General features: G+C 52.7%; 3 protein-coding genes across 11 annotated transcripts in view; 2 read left to right on the top strand and 1 right to left on the bottom strand.

Annotated features, from left to right (window-relative positions):
- Positions 1 to 3779, top strand: part of PHRF1 (PHD and ring finger domains 1) — a 31882-nt gene extending 28103 nt beyond the window's left edge. For all 4 annotated transcript variants that reach the window (XM_063332206.1, XM_063332207.1, XM_063332208.1 and 1 more), the window contains exons 16-18: positions 127 to 387; positions 1499 to 1627; positions 2815 to 3779. In XM_063332206.1, the coding sequence (XP_063188276.1) occupies positions 127 to 387; positions 1499 to 1627; positions 2815 to 2949 (525 nt within the window). In that variant the 3' untranslated portion in view covers positions 2950 to 3779. The remainder of the gene's footprint in view (positions 1 to 126; positions 388 to 1498; positions 1628 to 2814) is intronic.
- A 2720-nt stretch (positions 3780 to 6499) lies between these two features.
- LOC134514377 (malignant fibrous histiocytoma-amplified sequence 1 homolog) lies at positions 6500 to 14421 on the top strand. 4 transcript variants are annotated; one of them, XM_063332165.1, is made up of 11 exons: positions 6500 to 6739; positions 7713 to 8592; positions 9181 to 9472; positions 9906 to 10092; positions 11115 to 11305; positions 11409 to 11896; positions 12511 to 12668; positions 13147 to 13306; positions 13774 to 13844; positions 13955 to 14061; positions 14312 to 14421. In XM_063332165.1, exons 1-11 carry the CDS (start codon positions 6694 to 6696, stop codon positions 14327 to 14329), a joined length of 2598 nt encoding a protein of 865 aa, XP_063188235.1. In that variant the 5' UTR covers positions 6500 to 6693; the 3' UTR covers positions 14330 to 14421. The 4 variants fall into 4 exon arrangements, 3 of the variants coding, with proteins under 3 accessions (XP_063188235.1, XP_063188234.1, XP_063188236.1); XR_010070716.1 differs by lacking the exon at positions 14312 to 14421 and having other exon boundaries at positions 13147 to 13663; positions 13955 to 13989; XM_063332164.1 differs by having other exon boundaries at positions 13955 to 14409.
- A 291-nt stretch (positions 14422 to 14712) lies between these two features.
- Positions 14713 to 19430, bottom strand: IRF7 (interferon regulatory factor 7). 3 transcript variants are annotated; one of them, XM_063332169.1, is made up of 11 exons: positions 19121 to 19420; positions 18863 to 19025; positions 18046 to 18208; positions 17881 to 17960; positions 17657 to 17702; positions 17434 to 17553; positions 17178 to 17333; positions 16896 to 17021; positions 16285 to 16659; positions 16004 to 16122; positions 14721 to 15097 (listed from the first exon to the last, which is right to left on the bottom strand). In XM_063332169.1, the coding sequence occupies exons 1-11, from the start codon at positions 19141 to 19143 to the stop codon at positions 14951 to 14953; spliced, it is 1518 nt and encodes a 505-aa protein (XP_063188239.1). In that variant the 5' UTR covers positions 19144 to 19420; the 3' UTR covers positions 14721 to 14950. The 3 variants fall into 3 exon arrangements, with proteins under 3 accessions (XP_063188237.1, XP_063188239.1, XP_063188238.1); XM_063332168.1 differs by having other exon boundaries at positions 14722 to 15097; positions 17178 to 17336; positions 19121 to 19419; XM_063332167.1 differs by having other exon boundaries at positions 14713 to 15097; positions 16896 to 17336; positions 19121 to 19430.
- Between the last annotated feature and the right edge of the window lie 527 nt (positions 19431 to 19957).

Genomic DNA, 19957 nt, shown 5'->3' with positions numbered 1-19957 from the left:
GCCTCCCAGACTTAAACCAGTAATTAAGTGCCTCTTTGAGTGGATAAAAGGTGCTCTGAAAACCCTGATCTGATGCTCTGTCTTGTACTTACAACAAGCATTTACAAAATTCTATCTGTTTCACAGGTGTACTGTCAAAATATACCTTTGACGCCACCTCTGCCCTCAAGCCTCCCCCCCTATGCCCCCGTCAGCCAGCCCACGGTTCAGTTTATCATGCAGGGTAGTCTTCCAGCGCTTGGCTGCATGGCGGGACAGAGCCTGACTCCGGAGCCAGGCAGCCTGGCCACTGCATCTGAACCAGGAATCCAAGCTGCTTCTGTTGGAAATGCGGAAGAAAAGATTAAAGCACCCAAACCTCCAGTGGATAAAACGAAGAACGAGGAAGTGAGTGAATGCTATCAAGTGGCAAATGCATAAAAATCAATGAGCTGTTTATTTGAACTTTGAAAGTTTGGGGGTTTTTAACTCTCCGTACTGTATTTTCCTCGCCCCTGTTGTCAGTGTTTTTGGTGACTGACCCTGCTAACACAGGAGTGGCAGGCAGTCCTTTCTTTGATTGGGATTTACTCCATTTGATGATTCCACTGTCTGCCGCTTCGTCGCAGTAAGACAGAGAGGGATGAAAGCATCTAACATGCATTCTTGAAGCTCTGAAACTTTCTTGCGTGAACATTTGGAAGGGGCTTTTCAGAAGCCAGAATCTCCTAACTTCTTTAAACACCTGGTCTTCTCCTTTCCCCTCCAGCTCTGAAATTAATGTCAGTTCTCATAACGGTCCTGTAGAGAGGTAGGACTGTATCTTGCTGCTTATCAGCACTGAAAACGCAGAAGTAGTAAAATACCTCGGAGATTTTGTAGTGCAAGTCCCTTGCTGCTGAGTTTTGGGTTTCTTGTACAGACCATCTCCTCTAAGCATAGTGGATGTTAACAGAAGAACAAAAACTTCTTAGCCGATTATTTTACTTTGTACCACAAAACAAAACAGTAAGATGCTTTTCCCACCAAACTTCTGTTTATAAGCAGCAATTTTTATGAACTTGTTTAGATAGAATATGTTCTGATGTCTTCTGTAACCCTTAATTTATAGGCAGCTCTGCGATTTTCAGAACGCCTTTAGAGCTACCTGTAGCTTTATATTCACAGATATGACTTGCTGCTTTTAGAATCTGATGCCTTTCAGTGGGTGTATGTTTACTTCAGAGCTGTTGGAAGGGAAGGAGGAGACCAAAATTAATAAGTGGACATTGTAGTCGCTTGCTTAAAACACATTCTCTAAGACATAGAATGTGTGTTACATAAAACAAGGGTTCCTCATAGCACAAACTGGTTTGAAGGCTGCAATTTACAGTAAAGGAAATCTGCTTTGGGGCTAGCTCTTACTTGGGTCGTTGAAATTGTGAAATTTTCATTGTTAGAGCATTTCTAAGAAAAATAGATTCAGAAGCCGTTCCCGAGATAGCACAAGGTAGTGAGTGAACTTCTCTTTGCTGTGCAGTACATGAAGAAGCTTCACATGCAGGAAAGGGCTGTGGAAGAAGTGAAACTTGCTATTAAACCTTTTTACCAGAAGAGGGAGATTACAAAGGAGGAGTACAAGAACATTCTTCGGAAAGCAGTGCAAAAGGTAAGGTGGACAGTGCATGTCACCGTGAAGAGGAGGAGCTGGGGCAGGTCGTTAAATAAGTGGCAGTACTTTGGGTTGCATTTACCAGCTTCAGCAATTACATGCTGTAACTCAGTAGCCGATCTTTGACTCATAATCTGCAGTCTTGCGGTGAAGCAATAGTGGCTTTACGTAGGACCGAGTGGTGCCGTTGGGAGCTGTCAGACTGTTGCTTTTAGAAGATTGTGTTTTCAGTGGTCCGGAGCATTGCTAAGCTTAAGCTGCCTGAGATGAAATGTTGCATAGTACATGCTTTGGGTGAGAATGGTCAAATCTCTCATTAAGAACTTCGACCAGAATTGTCAAGCTGTTTCTGATAAAGTGAGAAAATACTTTGTGCGTTAATTCCATCTGTGGTGTCCCTGAACTTTGGAAGAGGGCCTTGCAAATTGACTGATGTTGACTTTTGTCTCAGATCTTAGTGCTGACCAGATTGTGGCTAAAAAAGGTGCGATCAGCAGGTAAATGTTGTCTTGTGAGAGCAAGTAATGCTCTTGTGGTCAAGGCAGTTAAATGATACCCTGGGAACTGTATTCTCTCCCTGCTCTGCATTCTTGCTGTCACTGAGAAATTCCATCATAAATCAAAATTCCTGAGATAATGGCTGCAATTTCACCTCTTCTACGTGACCCATATGAACCTCAAGTGTGGTTCGTAGGAGAGCTGAGCAACACCAATTGCTGCGGAAGTCACTGCAAACTCTTCTCTGAACACTGATAAAATTCTTTGTAGCGTCTGTTTTCTTTCTCCCATATCTGAAAATGGTCCCTCAAAACTGCCAGATTCTTTTAATCTGAGGATCACTTCCTCAAAATCATCAGAAAAATGGGAAATCAGCACTTCTGTGATTACCACATATTGTGTAAAACTGGCTGGCCAGAAAAGCCTGTAATAAAAATGAATAATTCTGCTTTCAGAGATGCTTCTGGATTCAGTTGGTGCTCCGTAGATTATCCCTGGGCCACTTCTGAAATGCTTGAAGTAAAATATTACTCTTATCCTTTTTGAGTTTTCGGCTTTATGTATCCTGCTGTGAGACCCGAGGGCCTATGCAGGAAGCTTAGGGCTGCTTTACCATTTGTCTGTTGCCTGCCTGAACTGCTGTTAATACCGTTAATTGACCAAATGCCTTTTCTGATCCCTTGCAGATCTGCCACAGCAAAAGTGGAGAGATCAACCCCATGAAGGTAGCTAATCTGGTGAAGGCATACGTGGAAAAATACAAACACATGAGGAAACATAAGAAATCCGATGGTGAAGATACCCGTGAAGTGGAAAATTGAGAGCAAGCCGCAGCCAGCATGACTTGGAGTGAACTTATTCTGGCTGTCAACACTGTGCCAGAGGGAATAACAGATCTGCGGTTGCATCTCATTGAAAATAAGCAAGATTATAATAGGATTTATCTGCGGAACCTTCTTTTGAATTGTTTCCATATGGGAATGAATTTGGGGTTTGCTTTTTTTTTTTTTTTTGGATTACCTACAGATGTAGAACTAAATAACAATCAAATGCCTCAGACCAGCAGAGTAATTCGAGGGGAAACACAGAAGAGATTAATGTTTGGGACTCCCGGATTGCTACCGTTTTCAGGGTTACTTTGATTACATTTTTGGGCTGTGCACCTGTCTTGCTGAAGGTTTGAAACTGGACACCACTTTTCATACGCAGTATATTGAGAGCTGTATACTGTTTCCCTTGTGTTTATTTATCAAAATACAGATTGTCTTTAGAAATTTCTGATTTAATACTTGAAATGTTGTATTTTTAGCCCATTCGATGGTGAGCGAAGCTTTACTCGCTCTGTCATTTGGGGATTGCGGAAATGAGGTGACCTTTATAAACTGACTTCAGAAACACTGCTCAAGCCGTGGTGTTTATTTACATTCTGTTGGAAGTATCTTGTTAGTGAAAAGTTTAATTTTGGGGTGGGAGACTGTGTTGCACTTCTGTAAATAATGCACTGATGGCTGGTTTTGTGTCTGCCTTTCAGGAAAAAAACGAAACAAAAAGCAAGCATTGTGAATTTTCAGTAACAAGCTGGAGGGTTAAGGCTGAACTGATGTACAAAAGCAGAAACGTGACAGAATTTATAAAGTTATTTTGAACGGTTTTAGTCCTATAGCAGGTGTCATTTGTTTGTCTTACAGCTGCCTCTTCACAGAATCACAGAGTGGTAGGGGTTGGAAGGCACCTCTGGAGATCATCTAGTCCAACCCCCCTGCCAGAGCAGGGTCACCTAGAGCAGGTTGCACAGGAACACGTCCAGGCGGGTTTGGAATGTCTCCAGAGTTGGAGACTCCACCACCTCTCTGGGCAGCCTGTTCCAGTGCTCTGCCACCCTCAAAGTAAAGAAGTTCCTTCTTATGTTTAGGTGGAACTTCCTGTGCTCAAGTTTGTGCCCATTACCTCTTGTCCTGTCCCTGGGCACCGCTGAAAAGAGCCTGGCCCCATCCTCCTGACACCCACCCTTTAAGCATTTATAAGTGTTGATAAGGTCCCCCCTCAGCTGTCTTTTTTTTTTTTCCCAGACTGAAGAGACACAAATCCCTCAGTCTTTCTTCATAAGAGAGGTGTTCCGGTCCCCTAATTGTCTTGGTAACCCTTTGCTGCACCCTCTCCAGCAGTTCCCTGTCCCTCTTGAACAGGGGAGCCCAGAACTGGAGACACTACTCCAGGTGCGGCCTCACCAAGGCAGAGTAGAGGGGGAGGATGAGCTCCCTCGACCTGCTGGCCACACTCTTCCTGATGCACCCCAGGCTGCCATTGGCCTTCTTGGCCACGAGGGCACATTGCTGGCTCGTGGTCATCCTGTTGTCCACCAGGACTCCCAGGTCTCTTTCCACTGAGCTGCTCTCCAGCAGGTCAGCCCCCATCCTGTACTGGTGCATGGGGTTACTCCTCCCCAGGTGCAGCACCCTACACTTGCCCTTGTTGAATTCATAAGGTCTTGGCCTGGCTCTTCTGTATAAACCTGCATGCTTGGCTCTTGTGTAAGGAATACGGTGTTTCTAGATGGGGATTGGAGTTGGATAAGTAATTGTTCCTCCTCTGTAGGAGGACTGGTTTTCCTATCAAGAAGCAAAGGTGTCCAACGCATGTACCGATTTCATCTCACTTTCTCTGCATGTACTGCAGAGCCACCCATCTTCTAAGCCATCACCTGAAATACAGTCACTTAACAAATATATTCAGCGCTCTTGGACCTGACAAAAAGCATCATTCCCCATCTAACGTGTGTTAGGGAGAAAACATGTAACAGGGAAGCTGAAGAGAAAACCAGTAGGTTACAACTTAGAAACTGGCTTTCCCTTCAACGGGAACTGAATGTACGTGGCCTGTTGGACCAGATGGCAGCGACACGTTGTACTTGAGGGTTCTCCAACCTTTTAGAGTGCACTTGGAAACTGCCCTCGTCAAGGATAGTCTTGCTGTTTGTCTTCAAAGAGAAAACAATAAGGCGCTCTGGGATTAATTTTATAAAGCAAAAAAAAAAATGCAGCTTTTATTTTTTTTTTCCGTGGTCAGCGTAGGAAAACTCAGAAACAGTAAGACCTTTGATCCCTTGCTGGCATTCCTAACTTTTCAGTGAACTCCAAGCCTAAGAAATTTTGGCTGTGGTTTGGTGGACTTTTTTTTTTATTTTATTTAAAAAAAAAAAGACAAAACAAGCTGATTTACCAGTACCATCTGGACTGGTGAAATGCTTCACTCCCATCATTCACCATCCTCCAGAAGCGTTTATGGATGAGCCCTGAACATTTATGAGTTGACGTTCTTTGTCTCTGTTGCTTCCTGTGTGAAAGTGCAGCCTGAATGGCGTATAAGGAATTGGTAAACTTGGGCTTTCTTTGCAGATTTTGGAACAAAGGCTTGCTAAGAGTGCAAAAGAGTAGCTGGAAGAGATGCTTTAGTTTTAAAGCTAAACATGTAGCTTGAAGGTATACCCAGCAGATAGGGGTGGGGTTGTAAATACAGACACTGCTGATAGATTGACAAAATAAAGTTCAGAAACTTTGATGGCACTGTTGCGACAAGAACGGGAGAATGCGATCTGGTTGTGAATACCCTTAGGCTGGAAATCGGCCACCTTTGGATGTATCAGAGGAACAATTCTGGAATAACCTGCCTGCATGAGTGGGGAAAAAAAGGAAGGTGGTGTGAAAAACAAAGCTTGACCAAATATTAGAAGCAATTACGCTGTTAACCAGGAAGACAGTGTCAGTCTGTTTTGTTCCTCGGACTGATTCACTGCTTTAAATTCTTGGTGTCAGCCTTGAATTAGCAGTAAAGATACCAGCCTCTTGCAAGGTCTATTAGGAATGCATGTACTGTGAGGACTGTTAAATTTCAGTCACCTCTGCACCTGCCGCTGCCCGGAGGAGTGATAGGGCTGAAAACTGTACGTTCTGCATGTGCTTCCCCCTGAAGTTATGCGAACAAAAACACTGGTTCTTTCATTCTGTCTACCACTAAAAATAAATCCATCAAATTGTAAGCTGCCCCTTGGGAGAGGTGAGGAGTAACATACCTAAAAATGCCTCTTCTGGCACACTCTAGAAAACAATTTTTCTGGTGTACATGTATACTACCTGCATTTTTTTATTTTTTAATTTTTTTTTCTTTCTGGTTTACGCTCTTGGATCAGATGCTGCCACCTGTTTAAGGGAAGGAATCTTGATTTATTCAACACGTGCAGTAGTTTGGTAGCAGTATAGTCTCTTGTCAGCGTCCTTTCCCACCTCTGCAGCAGTGGTAACACCAAAAGCTCCTTTAGCAAAGGCCGGGATAGCGCTGGAAGAAGTTGACTCAGGAGCTGCTCTGCCCCTGTCTTCTGCAGGTGATCTCCAAAGCTGCTTTCGGGACATAGACACGGCCCTGGTGTTTGGCCAGAGGTGCTTGGGTTGTTGGGAGCTCCTCCGAGGATGGACGGAGAAAGAGAGGGTGGGGTTCCTGGGCAGAGCTCGGGGAGGCGGGGAGAGAAATGAGATTAGGAAACAAAAGGGGGAGGCTGAGCGCCGGGGAGGATGCAGCGGGTGCCACGCTGCAGGGCCATGACCCAGCCCAGAGCCTGTGAGTAGCTGCCCCAGCTCTTCGCGGCTCTGGTTCAGAGCGGTGGTGGGAGCCCTTCGGCTTGTCTCGCTGATGGCGCTGGAGGAGAGACCGTGCATTTGGGAGAGGGGGAAAGCTTTGCGCTCCTGCCGGGCTCGTTGCACATCCCAGCTGTAGGTTGTGATGCTGAGAAGTGGTGATGAGTCGGTCCTTGCGCAAGGGGATGCCGTGCTCCGTGTTATCTGGGGAGGAAGTGAAATGAGGGAGAGGAAAGCAAATCTGTCTGTGTTTTCTTCTAGTATCGTGTGATCCCACATCCCCCTGGCACTCTTCTCGCCTGCAAACCTCTCTGCTCTAAACACCCTCCTTTTGGAGATGTTCTCGGCCATCACCGAGTCCTTTCTTGTGCGCCCTGTCATGGAGGGGACCCCACTGTCCCTGCGTTATTCCCTAGTCTCTCGGGTCTGGGAGCATTTCTGCAGGGAACCGCAGCGTGCATCTGGAGTGGGGGGAGGATGTGAGAGAGGAAGTGTCTGCACTTGCTGGCCTTGGCCCCAGCCCATCTCCCTCGCTGTGGTCGAGAGCTGCGGGCGGGCTGAGCGAGTTCTTTGTAGAGCAGGTCTCCTCCTCATGTCGGCTCTTTTCCTGCCAGCCCAGCTTGCTGCTGGGATTAGAAACCTGCTGGTTTCGGGGTAGATGCATCTGTGGCTGGAGCTCTCGCAGTGCTTTAATGAGAGCAAAGCTGTTAATGTGACGCTTGGCCTACAGGTCAACGTCTAGTGGGCACCTCTTCTTATGTCTTCAGGCCCAGCCGAGGTCCTTGTGCCTTGGCTTTGGTTCCTCTCTTGAGAGGACACAGGAGCTGCTCGAGCTGGAGCTGTGGTCACGCTGTTCAACCAGCTCCTGCGTTTTGCCTCTGCTTTGCCTTGATGGCCAAAATGGTCCCAAAGGGTGACAGTCTCTCTTAACCACCTTCCCTGTCCCATGCGTCCAGGTCAGGAGCAGGAGGACGGTTTGCGTGAAGTGACTCTCTCTACCCAGAGGCTGCGTGTGCTGCCTCCAGCAGTCCTGAGCAACCCCATGCTGGAGAGCCTTGACCTCGACAGGAACAAGCTCAGGAGCGTCACCGGCATTTCTAAGCTTTGCAACCTGAAGAAGTTAATACTGTCCAAGAACGAAATTGTGGACTTTCCCAATGAAATCCAGAGCCTGGTCTGTTTAGAGAAGCTTGAGCTGAATCAGAACCAAATCCGAGTCATCCCAGAGGGGATATTCTCCCATCTCCCCAGGCTTAAACACTTGCGGCTGAACAACAACCGTCTTGGTGCCCTCCCCAGGGACCTGGCAGCTTGTCGAGGCAGCCTCCAGTACCTCAACATCTCCAACAACCTGTTCCGGACCTTCCCCCAGCCTGTCCTGCAGCTGGACCACTTACAGGAACTCCATATGCAGAATAATGCCCTTCGCCAGCTCCCCAGGGAACTCTTCCAGGGGCAATCCCTGAAAACGTTCAAGGCCAATGGGAACCCCCTCCGAGAGCCACCCAGTGAAGTGTGCGCTGGTGGCATCCAGCAGATCCGGAATTACTTCAACCAGCTTCAACACAATTCAGGGCAGGAGGACAAGAGGGTCAAGACCATGTTCCTGGGGGCCTCACTTGCAGGGAAGTCCACCATCTGCAAAAGTCTGAAGCAAGGGCAAACCAAACTGGTGCCCAAGGAAGAGCGAACGGTTGGGATAGAGATCAGTGAGTTCCGGATTGAGGACTTCACGTTTCTCTTCTGGGACTTCGCTGGCCAGCTGGAGTACTACATGACTCACCACGTGTTCATCACCCCACAGGCACTCGTTGTCCTTGTCATCAATCTCCACATGTAAGTGCTGAGCTGGTTTGGATTCAAAGTGGAGTGGGATAAAGAAGGGGATGGGGAAGCCATTCCCACACCATTTCTGCTGGACCTTGATGCCTGGTTTTCTCACCACTGGAGTAGCTAGCACTCCCTCTCCCCCTTTTTGCAGATCACTTTTAATTAGGCCCCTAGATCTGTCATCGCCAAAGTAAGTCAGTCCTCTGTTTTGAGGGGTTAGATGACCATTAACTTTTTCTGTGACAATTGATTCCCAGCTAAAGGGCTTTGCTTTCTGCCTTGGAAATATCTCTACGAGCCTTCCTGCATCTTGTGGTGCTCCCTGAACATGGAGGGAGCATCAGGCTTGGGCTTTGTTGTACAGAGGGGTGCTCCCATCCACAGCAGGGACGGACTCTGCTACACCCTGTAGCTTTAACTAGTTTAGTTAAGGACAAGTTTGGATACAGCCCATGACAGTTGGAGATCCGAGCTCTTCTCCAGTAAGCCCCTGGGCCAGCACCGGGTGCATGGTCAGGCCTGTGCTGGTAGAAGTTGGCTGGAGATCCGGAAGGTTAGATATGAATTTGGGATTTTCTTTTTCTCCTTCCCCAGGTACCAAACTAACGACAAGGCTTTCAAGGACCTCGTCGGTTTCTGGATCAACAACCTGTCCATGCGAGTTCCAAACTCGGTGGTGCTTCCTGTGGGAACCCATGTGGACTGCTGTCGGGAGGAGGAGGTGGAGGAGAAGAGGCGCGACATCATGGCCAAGATCACGGCCATGCTGATGGAGAGAAAAAGCAACCTTGCTCACTTCATCAACAACCTGGAGGGCAGTGAGGAGCCTGAGTTCTACATGGACCAGTGGGAGAGGCTGAAGGAGATGGAGAACTGCACGTTAACCGTAGGGCTGAGATTATCATGGTTCCTTGCTGTCTCTGGTCACCCCTGTCGCCTCTGGCAGCATGGGGTGCTACAGGTGATGGTGACCCAGTGCTAATGAATCGGGCTGCTACTGCGGCCATTCCCCAGGGCTGGGGTGGACGTGGTAACCCCTGGCTCTAACCTGGTGGGTCCTTGTCACTGCTCAATGACAGGCATCTCCTCCTGTGGTTTATAGCAAGTGCTTGGGGAGGGGTGTGAGGGGGCATTTACCATCCCCACATGATTTTTCCGGGAACTGCTGCAGAGCAAATGTGTGAAGGAAGTGCCCTCTGAAGCTGAGCCAGCAGTGTGTCCCATCCTTGGTGACCTCCTTGGCATTAGGTCCCGCCCTTACCTCGCAGGCAAAAAGACTCCTCTGGGTGTGCTTTTGGCGTGTGCTTTCTCTCTTCCAGATCTTAAACTTAGTTGCTGTCAACTGCACGGATCACCGTGATATCAAAAAGCTCGAGGCCACTATTCTGGAGCATGTGAAGAATGAGGAGCTCTTCCCTGAGGTTGTCCGAGTGCTGCCACCCGTCTACAGGCAGGTGGAAGCTGCCATCACAGATATTGCGCAGAGTGAGGAGATGGCAGATCATGGTGAGTGGTCCATCACCCCCACTGCACTGTCCTGGGAGGACTTGCTGTCCTGCGGCTGAGACGGGCTCTCTGGTGCTTGCTGCACCTTCTGACCCGGCTCATGTGGTAGTGGGGTTGCTGCTGAAGACCTTGCAGTGTTATTGCTGGAGCATTAATTGCTGTTACCCAGCTCTGTCACTATGGGCATCTGCCCCAAGGCAGGTATCTAGGCGAAAGCATAGGAAAAGGCCAAGTGAGCCTTCACCAGAAGGCTCTGCCAACATCTACCAACCTGTGGCTGCAGGTACCCTCAGCTGGCCACGTTGTCTGGTTTGTTTCTTTCTGGTAACATTATTTTTTCTCCCCTTTGCCCTTTATAAGCAATTAAAAAATCTTGCAGGAAGGAGCTCCACAGCTTTAATGCTTCTGCACGGTTTCCAAACTTATGTCCTGCTAACTTTATTTAATGGCCTCTACCACTCCCTAGCCCTTTCTCCGTGTCCCCTGTGACTTAGCAGGCAGCCTCGGCTCCTCGCTTACGTACCTAAAGGAGTTATGAATGCCACCGGCCCCCGGTGTCATCTCTGGCTCCCCTGGCCACTGTAGGATCAGTGGATGAGGAGCAAATGCTTTTCTTTTCTGGAGATAAGCCAGGTTTTGTTGCCTGTCTTGCTGCATGAATAAATGACAATCTGAGGTTTAACTGCCAATCTGAGGTTTTATGGTCTGAAACAAACCTGCTCTCTCAAACAATGAAAAAATCCAGTATTAGCCTCATTTTTCAGATGCTTCGTTGAGGTCCTGACAGGCTGTTGGCACCGCTGAGGTGAGGCAAGACCATGGGAGATGCAGCGTGACAGTGGGACAGCTGAGGATGGGCTTTTTGGGCCACAGACATCGAGCATTGCGTTGGTCCCACCTGCTTCCCCAGGGGTGGCAGGGGGGACATGGGGTGCTGCTGGTGTTTGTTGTCTCTCTAAAGCACCTGCCTTGGAATGCTGGTGTCCGAGAGATGTGTGCTGAGCTCCCATGTCTCCCTCTAGGCATGATGGACCTCCAGTACCTGCTCAGCAAACTCTCCCGCTACAAGCACCTGGCCAACTTGGGCAGAGAGCTTCTGCAGGACATCTTGCGCTACCTTCACCGCATCGGGCTTGTCGTGTGGTACGAGGAAATCAAGCACCTGGAAAGTACTGTTTTTCTCCAGCCTACGTTTCTAATAACTATGTTCAAGGTGAGCGTGGGGATCAGGACCATCTTCTCTTCAAGGCCCAAGCTCTGCAACTTTGCTGGGCTCCTCTCAGTGCCACCTCTTCTCTCCTTCTCTTCCCACCCAGCTCCTGGTGAGGTACCGCCTAGTCCAACAGCTCGAGAGCATCTCTGTGGACACACTGATCGGTGAACATGCCACCATCAGAGACAGGTCCAACTGGGTGTGGACCTTTAAGTCAAAGGCAATGCTGTGCCACCGGGCCGTGCGTGCCTTGGTGAAACACCAGCTCTGTTTGGAAGGGATGCGGGAGGTCTTTGAGGAAATCATGGGACACGGGCCCCACAGAGGTAGAGGGAAGCTCTTCAGCCTCCTGGAGCACTTTGAGCTCTGCCTGGAGGTGCGTCACACTGAAGCGCTCAACCCACAGGCCGCTGAGTTTGTGCCCGGGAAGCTGTGGGAGACAACGCGGGGCCAAGGCGAATCCTGGTACTTGTTCCCAACCTATCTGAACCAGACCGATGAGGTCTCTGAGGTGTGGGGAGGAGATCACCCCGAGGACCTCCACATCCGTGCCTACTTCTCACCCGAAATACCTGAGGGTTTCTTCCAGAGGTAAGCAGTGGTTTCCAGCCCTCGATGAGGTTGCGCGGTTTGGGGTTTGCTCGGTGCAGCAGCAGTATGTCTGTCAGCAAGTCCTCGCCTGTTGAGTCTGTATCAGCTGAGGCATGAGGCCCAGACCCAGGAGACCAGGGCAGCTTCTCAGCTCTGCCACAGACGTGTAGAGCTCTGGATGAACCATTTTGATGTTCGCTGCCTGGATGTGAACAAGGATCACGCTCCTTCTCGTTCACCTGTCATCTGGGGTGGGTTTTGGCTAGTCTGTGCCCATCCAGGCAGTCAGAGGTCTCCCAGTCCCACCTGAGGATGGTCCAGTTTCTACAGGCACTGGGACTGTTCCAGTTTCTGGAAGGTCTCCTGTCCTTGTGGGGTTCTCAACTTGTGTCCAGGGTTTTATCTGATGGCCAACTCTGGAAGCAGCTCTTGGCTTAAAATGCTGCTCCTGCTGCTTGAGCTTTCAGTAGGGCAGGGTCCTCACTTGGTGTCTGCCTCTGTTTCTGCTGAAATTGGGTTCATATTTTTCACGTCAACCTAGTGATGTGCTTTCTTCCGGTGTTAGAGCTATGCAGATAGGAGGGTGGTGAAAGCCATGGGTGATCTCCTTGCAGGTTCCTAGTAAAAGCTTGCTCCTTCTACTCCACACACTGGGTGGCCAAGGCAACCTGTCTGCTCGTATGCAATGGCAAACCTCTGCTGATCAAAGAGAACAACCAGAGGGCCTACAGCTACCTGGAGCTCCGGTACAGAAAGCCAGGAGGAAGGACAAGTAAGGACCCCTGATCTTTATTTCATGACTCCCAGCCGCACGTCTCTCCTTAGCTCCCCCCTGACACCTCCACCCTTCTGGTCAGAGTGTCCCAGAAGCGTCTGCCACATGTCCTAGTCTGGCAACCTGGTCAGGAGTCCTCTCAAGGTATCACATGAAAGTGGGAAGTCAAGTTTTCTATCTTCTCATGGAGGGAATGGGTCATCCTTCCCCATAAGGTCCCAGCAGAGTACAGTCTCAGGCTGGGTCTCCAAGTGATAAGCAAAAAGGCCATCCAAGTTGGGGAAACTCTTCCAACAGCTCTTTAAATTCCTTTGAAAGCTGATGGGCCTTGGTTAACTTGAGAAACAGAACTGGTCCAACCGTTTTGGCTATGGTCTGGCAGGCTCGAAGTGATGCATACATCCCCACAGCATCTCCCGGCCTGCCATGGTTGGGTGGCCATGAGTAAGTGAGACATTCTCCTTTTGCCTGGAAGGTTTCCAATTTGCCTGGGACTTCCTCATGGCAGTTGTGTTCATCGTCCAGAAGCTCGCCGAGGAGTGGCCGGGGCTGCATATGTGTGTGAAGACCCCCTGCCGAACGGCTGGCTGTCCTGCTGAGCTCATCTGGCCGGACATGGATGGCACAAACACCATGTACGTACACACTGCACCCCTCCAATCCACGGGCTGGAGCTGGGTGGTTGCTGCTGCAATGGTGGTGGTCAGCATTCTGGTCAGCTTCTAAAAGGCATGGGAAATCAGTTGCAAAACTCACCAGGCACTATGTTGCCCTTCTCCTGACCGTAGCAGCCCATGTCCCACGTGGTGTTAGCATTGACTTGTGTGGGAAATTCGAGCATGGAAAGAAAGGTGAAAAAGTTGAGACTCTGAGGCTCAGGCACATAATGTCCACTCTTGCCAGGTGCCCACGTGTCCCCTCTTTAATGAAGAGCTGAAGATGCTCAGGCACCTGGTAAGGCAGCAGCCGTCCCACCAACAGCAGAACCTCAGGTCAGGGTGGAAAGAGGGAGCCCCTTGCCATCGCCTTGCCATCATCTTCCATAGGAATTGCTGAAGGCAGCTCCTGCTCCTTCTACTTCTCAGGGCTTTTTCCTCCACAGGACGAAGGAAGATGTTAAAACCTGTGGGACGTGCGGGCACCGCTTTGGCGCAGAGCTGCTCCTGCCCAAAGGTGAGCCCAATGGTCCTGCGTTTGTGCCACAGCTCTGCTCGAGGGGGAAGCGGGGAAGGCTGAGGGCTTCATGAAGCTGAGGTGCTGATGGTGTCCCCCCATCCCCGCAGTGCCCAGGCAGCTGGAGGAGCCCCCAGCCCAGCCCTCTGCTCACTATTACGTGACAAGCTACGGGACCACCACCTTCGGGACCAGCAGCATCCACGTCAATAAGCAGGTAAGGAGGCTGCCACCTCCCCTTGCCCAGGGTCCAACACTGATGGCCAGGCTCATCCTCTCCCCTCATGCCTGAAATGAGGGGATGCAGCTGCTTCCAGCCTGGGGAGAGGATATCCCATCTTTAGGCAGCACTCTGGTTACCACCAGAGATACCTGAGTAACCACCTGAGATACCTGAGTAACCACCTCTGCACCTCAGAGCTGAGCTCATGGTGCTTCCTGTCATAGTTACTGCCTTATTTTTCCAGAACATCTCAAATGAGTAACCCCGGGCCAGCGGGGAGGCGCTCGCCGAAGAAGGAATTATATTCGTTTAGCCAAAGCCAAGCTGTCCTCAACGCATTTTGCTTGCAAGTCATGTTTGGAACCTTAATGCGTGGAAATAAACACATCAGTAAATGCATCCCTTCATGCATGGGAAGTCCCCTCATTTACACAAATGGAAGGGGCAGAAGCGTTCAGAGGCTTTGCTGGGACAAGGCTGGCCACAGATCCCCACGGTTTTAGGGGAGGGACAGGGGGGTGAAGGTCTTGGACTGATAGTGGGGGCAGATGTCTGGGCAACATCAGCAAGCAGGAAACACCTTTCTATACATATATATTTAAACTTAGAAAACTTAAGAAAATAAATCTGTAAATGACCCCACTCCACAAAAAAGCACACAGTAGCAGCTGACAGAGCGGGAAAAGCAACGTTTCAGCTCCAGGACCGGCCAGTGATGCTGTCCTTGGGGTGGGGGGAGCGGAAGAGGAAAGGTCGCCACCACAGGCATCCCACCGTGGCGTTCCTGGGGGAATGCCGGTTCGAACGGCCCCCGATGCCCGGTAGTCCCCCGCCGGCTGATGCCTGTCCCGGGGAGGGCCGTGGGGAGCGTGGTGGGTGAAGGTCAGTCCATCTGCATGGTGTACTGCTCGATGAGCTCAAAGAGGCTGAAGGAGTCGGAGAGCTGCAGGCTGACGGTGCCGCTGTCGAGGGAGGAGGCTCCTTCCCGCTGCACCTGCTCATACCAATACTCGCAGAACTTGGGCACCAGCTGCGGCAGCAAACCATCAGGGGTAGGGGCAGGGTTAGGGGCAGCTGCCTGATGTGGCTGCAAGGCCCTGCATGGCCCCCATCCTCCTGGAGCAAAGGAAGGAGGTGTGCAGGGCCCCTCTATGTCTCCCCCAACCCCTGAGGGTCCCATCCCTGGGCAGCTGCCTCCCACCCCATCCTGCCCAGCCCCCAAGGCGGCCCTCCCTGGACTCCTGGCCCACCCTGAGGGTCCCCTCCCCAGGCACCTGCCTCCCCATATTTCCCCTGCTCCTCAAGGGTTCCCCTACTTGGGCACACACTTCCCCACCGCCACCAGGGGACCCACTCCTTGGGCATCCAGCCCCACCCACCCCCATCTCCCCTGGTCTCTAAGGACCCCCCCTCGTCCCCTCTCACTCAGTTCCCCATCTCTCCCAGCCCCCAAGGTATCCCCTCGCTGGGTACACAGATTCCCATCTGCCCCAGACCCTGACAGTCTCCCTCCTCGGGCACCCAGACACTCACCTTCCCTGGACACTGAGGGTCCCCCTCCCTGGATCCCAAGGAACTTCCATCTCCCCTGGACCCCAAAGATCCCCCTCCCTGGGCACCCAGACACCCACCTTCCCCTGCCCTTGAAGGTCCCCCTCCTTGGGCACCCAGACCACGTCTCCCCTGGACCCCAGAAGTCCCCCTCCTTGGCCACCCAGAGCTCCATCTCTCCCGGACCCCAAGAGTCACCCTCCCCACGTACTCAGACCCCCATTTCCCCTGGACCCGGAGGGTACCCCTCCTTGGGCACCCAGAGCCCCATTTCCCACAGACCTCCAAGGTCCCCCTCCTCAGACATCCCCCATCTCCCCTGGTTCCCAAGATCCTCCCCCTCCCTGGGCAGCAGTGGGGCAGAGGTGAGTGTTGGCCCCTGCACCTTGACCAGGATGAGTCTGGACTCCTTGGGCTTGTCCTTGGAGAAGAATTGCCCGAAGCAGAGGTAGATGGTGAAGTCAGGGGACCGCTGCCTTTGGCCATTGCGGAAGTCCCTCAGCTCTGTAAGGGGAGACAGGACCCAGTTTTGAGGTGAACCGGGGGAACATGGAGGGGCTGTGAGGGTTCAGATGTTTGTGGCATCCTGGAGCTGGCTCCCATAAGCCCCAAAACCAGGAAGGGAAGAGTGAGTTGGAGTTGGTGGATAGACACACCCTTGCCCACCTGTGCAAAACTCATTGAAGTCAAAGATGGGGGTTGCCTGGTCCCGGCAGAGCATGTTGGGCGGGGGATCCTTGACGCCCTCAAGCTGGTGGGACAGGGCCCAGAAGACCTTGCACTTCTTCAGGCGGGTGGCAAAGAGCTTGCTGGCGCGTTGCTCCAGCTGCAGCCCCGCAACGCCCAGCAGCTGCTCAGTCAACTCCCGCTGCTTGCTGTCGGCCAGCTCGGTGGGGCTGGGGAAGCGGACCAGGTGCCCAGGGCGCTGGGCCACCGCCGGGTCGCAGGGCTGGTACACCAGCAGGCACTGCCTGCCCCCCACCTCCTCCTGGTGGAAGAGCTTCCCCCGGTAGTAGATGCTGACGTCCAGGATGCTGACATCTGCACCAGACGTCCAGGGATCAGGAATGCCATTCCCCAAAACCCAAATGATACCCCTCCCCAACCCCCCCCCACTGAGCATTAATAAATATTAATAATTACATATAATATTTATTAGTAGTAACTGCAATACTTATAGCTATTAATAACACACTGAGCAGTAATAAATATTAATAATTCTATATAATATATAGTACTGATTATAATAATTACTTATAGCTATTAATAATCCTCACCTGTGTTATCCTCTGGCGGCGGCGGTGGTGGTGGCACAGGGTGGGTGGGGGTGAAGAGCATCGCCTCCCCTGGGGACAGCACTGGGACCGTGCCCTCCGGCGGGTGGCATGGCAGTGGCATGGGTGCTGCGGCGGGAGACAGGCAGCATTGGCGTCGCGATTCGGGGTGCAGCAGGGCAGGGGTTGCTTTGGCATGGAGGGCACGTGCCAGCACCCCAGTCTCTTCCCACCCCTGTATGGCATCTCCACGCCTGGGACTTGCTCCTGCCCCACAGCACCCACCTTGGTGCTCCAGCAGCATGGGGTCCAGGGGGCTGTAGGCGCCCAAGGCGGGCTGCTGCGTTGCAGGCACCCACTGCTGACACGCCGGCGGCGGGAGGCAGTTGTTTTGGCTGGGGTCTGGGTGATGCTGGAGCAGGATGTCCTGGTGGGGGGCATCTACTACAGAGAAATCACCGATGGGAAGGGGCTGGGGTCACCCACACGTTGGGTCACCCGCACGTGGTGTCACACAGTCTGCAAACAGGGGTGGTCTCACCTGCAGATGGCCAGGATGGGGCCAGGGGGCCAGGGTCACGGGAGATGTTGCAAAGCTGCAGCACCCACTGCAGCTCATCCACGTCCTCCAGCACTGAGGGCTGTGCGGGGTTGGTGCTGCCTGGGGTGGGGGACAGCAGGTGGGAGGTCTCACAACCCCAAAACCAGCCCTGTCTGAGCCTACCGAGGTGTCCTCCCAAAAAAACTGGGGGACTAGCACCTACCTGGGAGGGTGATTTCTGGGGCCATCTCTTGCAGAGCAGGTTCCAGCTGCAAAGGGAAGCAGGATGGGGTCTTACTGCTGTGGATGGGGGACACCCAGCCTCACCCTGCCCTGCATTTCAGCTGGCTGCTGGGCTGCAGCTCAGGAGCACCCCAAGGACACAGGGGTGCAATGCCTGAGCAGTAGCAGTGGGGATGCCCCCACCTGCAGTGCCAGCCCCATTACCTGCGGCTGCTGGTGCTGTGGCTGCTGGTCCACTGCAGGGTCAGGGCTGCCAAAATCTCCCTCCTCGCCATGCCCAAGGGCTGATGGAAGGAGAGTGGCATGAGCGGGGCACCCTGAGATCGCCTGCCCCACCCCCAACACAGCCCCCCATGAGGCTAGGCTCACCTGGGTTGATGGCAAAGACCTTGTGTGGGTCGTCACCACATTTGGAGTGGTCCTCCCGCATTGTGAACATGCGGGTGCTCCTCAGGGCACAGCGGAAGTTGGTCTTCCACTTGGCTGGGTCCTCGGGATACCCTTCATATCGCCCACTCGCCTTTGCCCAGGCCTGGTGGGTGTGGGGGGATAAGCATGGGGACCCTGGCTCCATGAACATGGAGACTTCAGGGAAGACTTCAAAGTCGCTGTTGGTCACACCCCAAGTCCCATCAACCTTGAATACCATGAACTCGCCACTGGTCAGCTCCCATTCCATCCACCTTGAAGCCCTCAAGGTTGCTGCTAGTGACAGTCCATCCTTCCCACCTTGAAGACTTCAAGTTGCTGCTGGTCACCTTCCCCGCACCACCCCCTTTGAAGATCCTGAGGTCGCTGCTGGGCAGCTCCCATCCCACCCACCTTGATGACCTCAAGGTTTTTGCTGGTGACATCCCATCCCACCCACCTTGAAAAACTTGAGTTCATTCCTGGTCAACCCCATCCCACCCAACCTGAAGACCTTGAAGTCGCCGTTGGGTAGCTGCCATCCCACCCACCTTGATGACCTCAAAATTGCTGCCAGTGACACCCCGTTCCACCCACCTTGAAGACCTCGACCTCACCGACAGTGACCCCCATCCCACCCACCTTGAAGACCCTGAGTTCATTCCTGGTCAACCCCATCCTTCCCACCTTGAAGACCTTGAGGTCGCCGCTGGGCAGCTCCCACCCCACCCACCTTGATGACCTCAAGGTTGCTGCCGGTGACCCCCATCCCACCCACCTTGAAGATCTCCACGTCGCTGCTAGTGACATCCTTCCTGGCATTGTGCTTCCAGGGGACGCGGAAGACGCTGTGGTCCTGGTCGATCCAGCAGAGTCCGGGGTAGTTCCCGCTGCTGATGGCGCTCAGCAGCCAGGGCCCGAACCGCAGCTTTTGGGCCTCCCTGCGGACGCAGGGCCGTCACCGGGGGAGTTCCGGGGCCACCCGGGGCCGGTGAGCCGGGGAGGGCGGGGAGGGAGGTGCTGGGGTGGCGCTTACCCCTCGCTCTGCAGCGCTGCCATGGTGCCGCGGGGTCCCCGGTCCTGCGGGGCCGGTGGGTGACTACGCGGCCACCTCCCGCCCGGCGCTTTTATCCGCCCCTTCCACCCGCGCCCGGCTTCCTGGAAAACACGTGACCCTTTCGAAAGTGAAAGTGTCGCCGGTGGCCACCCCCGCCGCGGGGGTTGGGGGTGGTGGGGTACCACCCACACCGGTCCCCTCCGGGTGCCAGCGATGCGCCCGGGGATGATGCTCTGGCGTCCTCCCGTCCCCGCCCCCCCGCCCCGGGGGATGCATCTGCAAAGCCCTGAGCAACCCCCTCGCCAAATTAGTAATAATTAAAAAAATAATAATACCGCTTTAGACCTTGTCCTGCACCGCGGCGGGACGCAGACCTGGGTGGGCACCGGGCAGGATCAGCCCCTGAACTGGGAGGGCCGGGGGGGGGAGCAAAACACCCGTGCCCCCGCGCTGGGGTTGCTCCCCACGGGCTGTCGTGACCCCCAAAGGGCTGGTGCGGGACGGCTGCGCCCCGAAACTAAACCACGCGGGTTTGCGGGGGGCAAAGGGCAGGTGGAGACACCCCGAAACACTCGGACTCAGCCCAAAAGCCGCCGTGCCCACAGCCGGCGGGGCTTTCCAGGGTGCAGCGGCCACGCAGCCAGGGCTGGCTGGGCTCGGCCTCAGGGCTGGAAACCCCCGTGCCATTTATTTATTTATTATATTTATTTTAATCCTTCTCTTTCAGGCTGCCTTGGTTTGCATGCTAAGGGCATGCTATTAAAAAAAAACAAAACCACAACTTTATTATATTTATTTTAATCCTTCTCTTTCAGG

Source organism: Chroicocephalus ridibundus, chromosome 4, assembly GCF_963924245.1.
Source record: "Chroicocephalus ridibundus chromosome 4, bChrRid1.1, whole genome shotgun sequence".
Lineage (NCBI taxonomy): Eukaryota > Metazoa > Chordata > Aves > Charadriiformes > Laridae > Chroicocephalus > Chroicocephalus ridibundus.
Note: the sequence above shows the minus strand (reverse complement) of the source record. Positions and strands in the feature narration are given on the sequence as shown.

Bases quoted from the DNA above. Each gene is read 5' to 3' on its own strand.
- IRF7 (XM_063332167.1), bottom strand. From the start codon at position 19,143: ATGGCAGCGCTGCAGAGCGAGGG. The intron at 18,209-18,862 runs GTGGGTGGGATG...CACACCCACCAG, and splicing joins GCGACGTGGAGATCTTCAAG to GCCTGGGCAAAGGCGAGTGG. The intron at 17,703-17,880 runs GTAATGGGGCTG...TTCCCTTTGCAG, and splicing joins CACAGCACCAGCAGCCGCAG to CTGGAACCTGCTCTGCAAGA.
- LOC134514377 (XM_063332164.1), top strand. From the start codon at position 6,694: ATGCAGCGGGTGCCACGCTGCAGGGCCATGACCCAGCCCAGAGCCT. The intron at 8,593-9,180 runs GTAAGTGCTGAG...CTCCTTCCCCAG, and splicing joins CTTGTCATCAATCTCCACAT to GTACCAAACTAACGACAAGG. The intron at 13,307-13,773 runs GTACGTACACAC...TTTCCTCCACAG, and splicing joins ATGGATGGCACAAACACCAT to GACGAAGGAAGATGTTAAAA.